This window comes from Folsomia candida, unplaced genomic scaffold, assembly GCF_002217175.1.
Source record: "Folsomia candida strain VU population unplaced genomic scaffold, ASM221717v1 Fcan01_Sc028, whole genome shotgun sequence".
Lineage (NCBI taxonomy): Eukaryota > Metazoa > Arthropoda > Collembola > Entomobryomorpha > Isotomidae > Folsomia > Folsomia candida.
In genome coordinates this window covers 1570165-1580539 of record NW_019091220.1, presented here as the reverse complement: position 1 = coordinate 1580539, position 10375 = coordinate 1570165, and the positions used below count along the sequence as shown (strand labels likewise).

The window sequence follows — 10375 nt, the reverse complement described above, 5'->3', positions numbered from 1 at the left end:
CGTTTTCATTAAAAAAACATCGGCCTCAGTTAAAAATATTCTAAGATAGTTAATTAGCGAAATAATTAGAATTCTTCGCACAGAAAGGAACGATCAGAAAGATGAGCATTCCCGGAAGTGTGCAGGTCATCGGACCTGTGGAAGAATCCGACGAACTTATCATCCGACCGCTGTAAGAAGTTTTTTTTTTTAAATTCGTGTTGTTCCAATTAGTTTTAAAGACTAGTGCAAATTTGTATATAATTATGTTTTATAAATTAGTGGGGCCGGTCAAGAAGTTGGACGTTCCTGTATTATGCTGGAATTTAAGGGGAAGAAAATTATGGTGATTTAATTTAATTACCAAACGTTTTTAATTGCGATTTAATTACGATTAGTTAATTGTTATATTGTATACTAGTTGGATATCGGTATTCATCCAGGTCACACGGGGATGGAAGCTTTGCCGTTTGTAGATCTTATCGAGGCAGACGAAGTCGATCTTTTACTAGTTTCACAGTAAGTAACTAATTAGTAATTAGTATTTACGAATTGAGAGATAGTTAATTAAATTCGCAATTTAAACTCCAATGGTTTTAATTACAGTTTCCATTTAGACCATAGTGGAGCACTTCCCTGGTTCTTGTTAAAAACCGCATTTAAAGGTCGATGTTTCATGACCCATGCGACCAAAGGTGTGTATAATTAAGTAGCCTAATTGAATGTTACACTTTATTAAAATGAATTATAAGTATTTAAACAATCTTTTATTTCATAGCTATTTACAGATGGTTGTTATCAGATTACATTAAAGTCAGGTAAGTAAGGCCGAGGTAAAGTTAAGAGCATAAGGATTTTTAATACAACTGGCTAAATTTGCTTCTTCGTTTCCAGCAACATTTCCTCAGATCACATTTTGTACACAGATCAAGATTTAGAAGCATCAATGGAGAAAATCGAAGTTTTAAACTTCCACGAAGAGAAGGAAGTGAAGGGGATTAAATTTTGGGCTTATCATGCCGGTCATGTCTTAGGAGGTGAGTGTAATTAAATAATAAAGATGCTGCAAATATGGTAATTTTTCAACTTTATCTTCTTCCAGCTGCAATGTTCATGATAGAAATAGCTGGTGTTAAAGTTCTTTATACGGGCGACTTTTCACGGCAAGAGGATCGTCATCTTATGGCTGCTGAGATTCCTTCCGTTAAACCGGATGTTATGATTGTGGTAAATTTTTTAACGAAACCATTGCACAACTATGTGAATAGTGATTTGTATGGTTTGGTTATGTTTTGTTATTCCGTTCAGGAGTCGACCTATGGAACTCATATTCATGAGAAACGAGAAGAACGCGAAAGTAGATTCACAGGAATTATTCATGACATTGTGAACCGAGGTGGACGTTGTCTCATTCCTGTATTTGCATTAGGACGAGCACAGGAATTGTTATTGATTCTCGGTAATATTTTTTTGTAGGAATTTTGTATAATAAGTAACAAAATAATTATATTACATATATTTTGTAGATGAATATTGGTCCCTTCACCCAGAATTGCACGATATTCCAATCTACTATGCCTCATCTTTAGCGAAAAAGTGCATGGCCGTGTATCAAACGTATATCAACGCAATGAATGAAAAAATTCGCAGACAAATTGCCATTAATAATCCTTTTGTCTTTAAACATATTTCTAATCTTAAGGTGATTGCTTTTTAATTATTTGTTTGTGTGGTTTTCAATGTGGTGGATTTTAATGTGACTTTTCTAGAGCATCGATCACTTTGAAGACGTTGGCCCTTGTGTTGTAATGGCAAGTCCTGGAATGATGCAGAGCGGATTGAGTAGAGAATTATTCGAGTTGTGGTGCACCGACGCTAAAAACGGGTCAGTTTGTATATAAATTATTCTTAATAAATTACTTTGGTAAATTGTATTGTCCCCATTCTTGTTACAGTGTAATAATCGCCGGTTACTGTGTTGAAGGAACGCTTGCTAAAACAATACTTTCCGAACCGGAAGAAGTAACTTTGATGAATGGGAACAAAGCTTTGCTAAAAATGAGTGTGGATTACATTTCGTTCTCCGCACATACAGATTATGAACAAACTTCTGAGTTTATTAGGATTTTAAGACCACCAAATATTGTGAGATTAATTAGCTACATGATTATTAGTCTATTTTAGTAACCCATCCAACAAAACACCTTTTTCGTGTTCGTATTTAGGTACTTGTTCATGGCGAAGCGAATGAAATGAATCGTTTAAAAGCCGCATTGCAGCGTGAATTCGAAGGGGAAAAGATGACAATTTACAACCCAAAAAATACTGTCGCCATCGTATTACGTTTTCGTGGAGAAAAAATGGCCAAAGTGATGGGATCCCTGGCCTCCTCTGTTACCGGAGAGAGAGGAAAATCTAAGAAATTATCCGGAATATTAGTGAAGAGGAATTTCAATTACCATATTCTCGCTCCATCAGATCTCCCAAAATACACCGACCTCACAATATCGACTGTGACACAGCGTCAAAGTTTATCATTTGCAGGATCATTTGATATCTTAAAGAATAGTCTTCTACACTTGGCTAAAGATATCAAGATTGAAGAATCCAAGAAAAATCCAACCGTTCGCGTGTTCAATACGGTTGATGTCTCGTATGATGCTGAGAATAAATTCGTCACCTTAGAATGGATCGCTTCACCGTTGAATGACGTCTATGCTGATGCCGTGTTGGCAAGTATTTTACAAGTTGATGCATGCAGTAGAACGACACGACCTGCGGATATTGTTGCGCCTCCAGGTGAAGGGAGTGCCAATCCTGATACAAGCTTCGATCATTTTAAAGAATGTGTTATGGATACGCTGCAGGACATTGTGAGTTCGTACAAATTAATTAGTTGGACAATTACAGATTTAATTGATATTATTTCCCCCCAGTTTGGACGAGATTGCGTCTCCAAAGTGAAAACGCAACAGACAACGGTAGACATTGTTGTTAATAATCATAAAGCTACGTTGGACTTTGATAAGCTGGTATGTTTACATAGTAGATAATTCTTATATAAATATTGTATTTACATATTTTCATACTTGTATTTTTCATCACGGCAGGAAGTGAAATGCGAGACCGATGAAGGACTTGAGCAAATTGTAACGTCGGTGGTAACACGACTACATAAAACATTAATTCCCATCGTACATCAGACTACTTAATCCTTAAAATATTTACATTTGTTTTTACACTTTTGTTGTAAATAAATAACATTGAATAAAACTGCATGTGATATGTTTACATCTCTTAAAAAGATCCCCTACAATATAACGCATCTTGAGTATTTTGTTGAATCCACTCAATAAATTTAGACATTCTAGAAAATATCGTGGGAAAAGCAGGAGATGAACATCCCTGACCGTGACTAATTATACCGATCTATACGTATAATTTATGAATTAAAAATCACAACGTCATGAATAATTTATAGTTATTGCTCTACTGTGTATTTACCTGCGTAATTCTATTTTTGACTTTGAGCATCAACGGGCCCCCTGTAAATAGATAAATAATTGGAATCTTGAAGTTAAATTAAATATAAAATAGAAATTAAATACTCACCAGAGTCACCCTTACATGGCTGAAGGATACAAAGAAAAAAATTGCTAGATTTCTCAATTTTTCAAATAGTGACAATAATTACGTATGTATCTTACGTCTTGGCCATCTAATGTCATAACTGATCCACAAAGCATCGTATCCAATACGGGTATATCAACCGTCGTATAATTCTTCTTGCACTCTTCATTCGTCACAATGACGACATCTGACTCTTTAAGCTCTTCTTCCGTGGGTGTGGTCAAAGTTAAGCTCCCCCAGCCCGTGATGACTCCAATTTTCCCAACCAGAGTGTTCTCCTCTGGCTGTGTGAGGCAGATGGGGCGTACTCGTTTCGAAAATTTTATCGGTTCACTCACTTTTATCAAAGCTACATCATATTCGGCAGTTTCAAAATCAAATTTGGGATGAGATTTTATTTCAGAGATTTCGAGGTCAAGATAATCGTCAAAATCGGAGGCGAGATCTGTTATGAAATTTGTTCCAATCCAGACCTGTACGAGTCATGTATTTTTATCATGAGGTTTTCGCAATTTTGTAAAGCTTTAAATTTACCCTAAAATTTCCTAAACCAGAGGTTTGCATGTCTGGGATACAGTGACCTGTATTAAATAATTTCTGCGTAAGACGTAAAAGGTAAAATAAGCAATAAGCACTTACCGGCAGTTAGAATATATTGATTGTTGATAAGTGTGGCACCACAATACGCGACTGGAAATCATGATACTGAATTAAATCATTATTACTGTCAAGCTACCCCGCTTTCACTGTTTTCCCACTTCATACAAACTCCACATTTTCATCTTCTCTCAATCACATTGTTGGAGTTTCTTATTTTATCTCTCCACATAAAAATATAAGCTTAGTTAGTTTCATAGTCATTTTTAATTATGGATAAATTCGTGATCAGCAGAACAACCCCCAGTGAAGAAACCAAAACCTTCCCTCAAGGTCACCCCACCACAACGGGAAACTTCGGTTGATTGGAAAAGCAGGGTCATTTTGAATGATGACTATGAGGTTGGATTTCTAAACTCGCAGGAAGAATTTGAGAATTTGTTTAGCGAGGGTAATGGTTGTTTTCCTCGTCCTCTTCTGATTATGCAATTCCTCAAATTAATATATACAAATAATTGTAGGTCCACCCACCCCCTCCTCATCCGCTATTTTGCCCATACCGAACCGATATACCCAATCTCCCCTCTTCACAGTACGAATGGGAATTTTTAATCACCTCAAGGAGAAATATCCCTTGATTGAGTTCATCTTGGAGACTGTGGAGTCAACTGCCGAGTACAAGGATCTCATGGAATTGTGGAATAAACATTTCAAAAAGTTTGAGAAGAGTGACCCATGGAAAGCGGCGTCTCCACCCGGCGTAACGTTTCTTCACGACAATCAACCAGTGGGAGTGAAGTATGTTGGGGGAAAATTGTTTTATAAAGTCAAGAAGGAGGGAGAGAAATTTGGATGGAAGACCTCTGTCCGAACCAAATGCAGGGTGGAAAATTGTCCTGAAATGAGTTATGTAGGTCATTATTTTGTCATTATTTTGTTATTATTATTATTTTGTCATTATTATGTCATTACATCATCTCTAATTATAAAATTATAATATTTATAGATGGACGGATATTGCTACAGTCACAGCACAGTGAAAAGGGAGATATTGATGATTAGGGACGTGGCCAATTTGGACAAGGTGAACATAAACATCGTTCACCCGGATTTGAGGAAGGAACGGTTCACTGATCTCGGAATAAATTTATTTCTACGAGGAGTGCATTACGAGCATAAGGCAATCGGCCAATACCTCGCCAAATTTCCTAATGCGTGGTTTGTAATAGAGAAACGTTGGGAACATCTCTCCGAGGAAAGCACGAGAAAGTTTCAAAGTTTAGGGGTATGTGATATTTCTGAGAAATTCCTCAATTCAATTATTAAATAAATATAACATTTTGTTCCCCCCCAGATTCAAATGTCTCTGATGGTTTCATTTCACAACTCTGTCGCTACAAAACCAGCAGAGCAGATCAAACTCATAAATTGTGACATCTACACAAAGTCTGCAAATTTGGATGACGTGAACAAAACTCTGGCGTTAAACAACATGGGTTTCGAAATTATGGATGCCAACAACTCCCTTAATTTTGCAAATTCACATCATCTTCCCAGAAATTTCAACCGCAAGCTCCCTTACGTGTATGTGGGGGATAATAAAGAGGGTGGTTATCGATACGGTCAAAATCATTCAGAGAAGCGTCAGTATGTTATTAAAGGATCCGATTCTCACCAACGCGCAAAATCCATCACCATGGCGGGGATCGACCCCGAGAACAGGCACCATGTGTTTCAAGCCGACCCCACCACGTTCACAGCAGAAGAGAGTTTGAAAAAGTCGCTGGAGGTGGAGACGTTAGGTCACATGGGGGTTCTCGTCGCTAATATGTTAGGAATGAAGACAGTCGGTGGTCACGACGTTTACAATTTAGCTGAAAAGTTCACCCATTTCGATCATGGTTGGGATGAGGATATTTTTAAACATTTTATTGTTATGATGACGGGTAAAGAGATTGTTGTGAAGAAAGATACGCTCAAAACTGTTCCGAAAGAGGTGGATTTTATGGTTCCGATATTTAAGACTGTAGGGGCTGGGGAGAAGAAGCGACAGGTGTTAGACACCAATAAGATGAAAAAGGAGGGTGTTCAGAAGAAGGTTTACGAGAAACTTGTTACTAATTGGATTTAAGAGCATTTGTTAAACTATGTGATGTTAAACTTTTATATTAATCAGTAAATTTGTTGGTGGATGTTATCTGAATTGTTTTTGATAATTCAATTACTATTATTATTACCGGGGTCATGCGGCAGGGAAACATTAACAATGGAAGTCATCCAAGGCCTACATATATTTTATGATAAGTTTACTTGAAACTAAAAATCTTTGTCTTATACAAAACCATCCAAATATGTACCAGGCGTGATTCCCAGCGAATTCAGTTTTCACATTGTCCCCAATTCCCAAATGTCTTTTACCTTCGTTCCGAATGCCACAATCGCAACGAATTTCTTTGCTAAATGGAAAATCAGAGAAACATTTATCCACAGAAATTACTAATATCATTTATCTTAATTAACTTACACCCTATTAATCGCTCCGGCTAGGCAACAATGTAAACTGCTGACTGTTAGGATTAGAAATATGCTCGTGAACATAGTAAGAAATAATTTCCTCTAGACTTGATTTGAAAATGAAAGGAAAAGTTAGACTGATCACTGACCACTTAGGCGTCCTAATTGGTAGTAAACCCAGCCGTCCCCAAGCAAATGAGAGGATCAGCAACTAGAAGCGTTGTCGTCTGCGTCGGATCCTTAATTATCATGGCAAGTCTATATTCTTCAAGTAATTATCATAGAGCATCCTGAAACTTTGCATGCGAGAGGCTAATTCATACATAATTGTGAAATAAAGATGATAAAATGATAATTTTCCGAGGGAAACTTCAAGAGGAAGATGCTGATCGTCAACAAAAACACGGTTCGGTGAGGTCCATGCAACTCTATGAAGTGTGGTGAATATGGTGATCATAATACTAACGAATTTTTTAATGGCATCCTTGAACATGTCCGACAAAGATTCAAGTTGAAGATGGTGCATCCTAAATTTCAAGGTTTCTCGAAAGAATAATTATCCACGGATTGGAGGCGTGTGGTATCTAAAAATTATTGACGCAGACGAATGCTTAATTTTAAATCGAGCAGAATTTTTAACTATAACTTAATTTCATGCAATCCATTAATATTTAGATGAGTGGCTCGACTAAAATTCAAGGTTTTTAATCAATTTTGCACTTGCACTATAGTTGCACTTTATTAACATTTATTGCAAATGGTGCAAGTGACCTTTGCAAGGAAGGATACATGTGCACAAAATGATAGCAATTTACAAAGGGGTGGAAAAATTTGAGAAGGTGAATGTTCATAATATGCATGCACGTCTTGTGAGGATAAAACAAATAAACAAGTCTACTTTCTCATGATTTAAGGTATATGCACCTTCTAAATGTATAAAAAGAACATGGAATAATACTCAACCACATAAATAAATTACTAAGTTGCCTCTTTAAGTGTATGTAACAGGCTATGCAATATTTGCACGAGCAGTCTCTTTTTTAGATGATCACACAAGACTAGAGTTTACGAAATCACTTCCTTTGAATAATCACACCATTATTTATTTCCAAATACATATCGGCCGACGGAGGAAGAGCTCTTGTCTGCATTTTAAACGATGGGGTTTAAACAATTAACGATTTATTGTCTTGTTGTAACCACCTATCTGGCTTTGGCTGCCGTCTTAGTTGGTAATAATTCATGACATTATTTTGTAATATATATTTGACTAATAATAATTTAATTTTAGGCTGTAAATGGGTTGGAATCCATAAGCCGTGTTTATGCCAAGAATTCCGTTGTGCTAATGGGACCTCGTGCCTTCACAAGTCACGAGTGTGCAACGGCTACAAAGATTGTCCCGGTGGGGGCGAGGACGAATTAGGATACGCGGACAGGTCTTGTTTTAAACGCGTCGTCAAATGCGAGTTCGTGAGAAAGTCTTAAAACACTAAATAAGATAAAGTGGTCCTAAAAATATTTAATTTACAGTCCTCAGACCGAATTCAAGTGCAAATTTGGTGGGTGTATCGAAATTGGAAAAGTTTGTGACGGGACAATTGACTGCTTTGGAGGTGTAGATGAAGCATCCGATTTCTGTGCGTGGGTTCATGGAGAGGAAAATTCGACAGCGGTTAATCCGTATAATTGACTAATTAATTGGCTAACAACAAATTTGTAAGGGTTATTTTATTTGGAGCAATATATGGCATCCTGTGTGTTTTCCAGAATCCATTTATAGTATCGTGTTATTCTGAAGCGTATAATTATTTATTATGTTAAATTTGGAACGATTTTAAGATGTAGAATTTTGTTTTACGGATGTACATACTTACCTCGTGTACACTCCTGGGTAGTGGGTGTTACCACAATCTATGCCAAAGGAAACGACCCCCACCTGGAATTTAATTTTGTACGTATTAAATACGTGAATTTTTTGGAATAAATATAATAATAATTATTTACTTGGCGAAATGTGTCTGCATTTTCTTTAACCACTAAAGCACCGCCACTGTCACCTGTAATTTACATATGTGCAAGATTTTTGTAAAGTGTTTCTAGTCATACATATGTAATTCATAATTGTGTCATCCCCCACCAGAACAAGAATCCCTTCCAGGTAGTGAGGCGCACAACATGTTTGGAGTAATTTTAACTTTGGCTGTCGTATAATTTTTTGCACATACAGAATTTTCCATTATTTTTACCTGTAATAAGTTCAAAGTGTAACTAAAATTTGTCTTTTCTTTGACCAAAAAACTTTATAATTTTCTTAAATATTTTCGCACCCAAGCATTTCTTAGTTGATTTACTGCATTTCCACCTTTTTGTTGGGTTCCCCATCTAAACGGCGGCCCCACCCAAGGCACACATTTTAAAGGAACTCAATAGTTAAATTTGCTTAATTCAAACCTACCCTGCAACGTTAGCATTTTTTCCGGCAAAGGTTGCGGGACCTTTGGCCAGACATATGGGACGGATTTTAGGCGTGATTTTTATCTGCTCGGCTAATTGAATAAGAGCGATATCGTTTTCCAAGGTTTGAGAATTATAACTGCGGATGGTATAATATTCAGCAATTTTGGTTACTAATTATGAAAACTAATGATGAGATACTTTGGATGGACGATAACTCCCACAATGTTAACCCTCTTAGCATCAGTCCCATTGATTTTGTTACTTCCTAGAAACACTTGATAACCTTGGGTAGTGGTTATCTTCCCAACAACGCAATGGCCTGCGGTCACGACGTAGCGGTCATTTATTAAACTCGAGCCGCAAAATTGAGAGGGTTGTGAACCACCAGTCTGTAAGACAATCTTGGTTAAAAAAATGTCGTGAAAAATGGGGGCAAATGGTAAAATTAGTACATAAACTAACGCCCCAAGCCAAGGGGAGGCATGATTTTGAGATTTTTTACCCCCTACTATTTTGGGGGCAGTGTTTGTCGCAACTTTTCCACAGGCACAGTTAGTTTCGCTAAAAAATGATGGAATTTTATTATATATGTTGAAAAATTTTGAAGTTAATATTTTCATACCCTGCACGTTTTTGTGGCTGTGTTTTTCTTGCTTTAGCAATTTTTAGGTTTCTTCCTTCCTTTTCATTTCCGGATGAAATTGGCAACGTAAAAAATAATATAGAGATGAAGATTGTCGTTTTTCTAACCATATTGAAAACGATTTATTGGGAAATTGAATCAATCCCTAATAAGTTTTGGTTGATGACTAATTCTAAAGTAGAATTAAATAAAAAATGCAAGTGGTCACTTTCTGTGTGTTCAATTAGTGATGTCAACCAGATCTTCTTTTGTGTTCGTTAATTGGATCATGTATGTTACTGACCGGAAGGAAATGCTAATTTGTATGAAATGATTGCACGCACAATATTTTTTTGGCTTTGTTTGATCCTAATGAGATCGGAAGTGTAGATATGTAAATAACTGACGACTCCCAAAATTTCCAGATATGTACATACTTATAATCACAATGATGGTACATGTACTTATTCTAATGCATAATTTTCTATCAAATCAGTTCAAGAACACAATTATGACCTTTACGTAAATTTCAATGTTATGTATGTATAACATCCGGTGGTTGATTATTCTTGA

The 10375-nt window shown here is 36.5% G+C and overlaps 4 protein-coding genes across 5 annotated transcripts; 2 read left to right on the top strand and 2 right to left on the bottom strand.

Annotated features, from left to right (window-relative positions):
• Window positions 1-30: 30 nt before the first annotated feature.
• On the top strand, window positions 31-3285 carry LOC110859727 (cleavage and polyadenylation specificity factor 73). Its single transcript, XM_022108698.2, has 14 exons — window positions 31-172; window positions 262-325; window positions 401-498; window positions 586-674; window positions 758-797; window positions 874-1016; window positions 1082-1206; window positions 1288-1438; window positions 1506-1681; window positions 1749-1864; window positions 1935-2124; window positions 2205-2852; window positions 2916-3011; window positions 3090-3285. Exons 1-14 carry the CDS (start codon window positions 102-104, stop codon window positions 3189-3191), a joined length of 2109 nt encoding a protein of 702 aa, XP_021964390.1. The 5' UTR covers window positions 31-101; the 3' UTR covers window positions 3192-3285.
• On the bottom strand, window positions 2872-6933 carry LOC110859729 (serine proteinase stubble). Of its 2 annotated transcripts, XM_035859863.1 has the most exons (10): window positions 6870-6933; window positions 6731-6773; window positions 6564-6662; window positions 6444-6490; window positions 4249-4299; window positions 4144-4190; window positions 3687-4082; window positions 3592-3610; window positions 3484-3524; window positions 2876-3408 (listed from the first exon to the last, which is right to left on the bottom strand). In XM_035859863.1, exons 4-10 carry the CDS (start codon window positions 6481-6483, stop codon window positions 3277-3279), a joined length of 726 nt encoding a protein of 241 aa, XP_035715756.1. In that variant the 5' UTR covers window positions 6484-6490; window positions 6564-6662; window positions 6731-6773; window positions 6870-6933; the 3' UTR covers window positions 2876-3276. The 2 variants fall into 2 exon arrangements, with proteins under 2 accessions (XP_021964392.2, XP_035715756.1); XM_022108700.2 differs by lacking the exon at window positions 6870-6933 and having other exon boundaries at window positions 2872-3408; window positions 6731-6865.
• Window positions 4356-8726, top strand: LOC110859728. The gene is made up of 6 exons (XM_022108699.2): window positions 4356-4657; window positions 4728-5116; window positions 5213-5491; window positions 5561-7952; window positions 8012-8189; window positions 8254-8726. Exons 2-4 carry the CDS (start codon window positions 4805-4807, stop codon window positions 6335-6337), a joined length of 1368 nt encoding a protein of 455 aa, XP_021964391.1. The 5' UTR covers window positions 4356-4657; window positions 4728-4804; the 3' UTR covers window positions 6338-7952; window positions 8012-8189; window positions 8254-8726.
• Window positions 7886-9976, bottom strand: LOC110859992 (trypsin alpha-3). Its single transcript, XM_035859862.1, has 9 exons — window positions 9803-9976; window positions 9633-9741; window positions 9379-9569; window positions 9179-9316; window positions 9051-9105; window positions 8861-8969; window positions 8728-8780; window positions 8598-8659; window positions 7886-8515 (listed from the first exon to the last, which is right to left on the bottom strand). Exons 1-9 carry the CDS (start codon window positions 9931-9933, stop codon window positions 8452-8454), a joined length of 912 nt encoding a protein of 303 aa, XP_035715755.1. The 5' UTR covers window positions 9934-9976; the 3' UTR covers window positions 7886-8451.
• Between the last annotated feature and the right edge of the window lie 399 nt (window positions 9977-10375).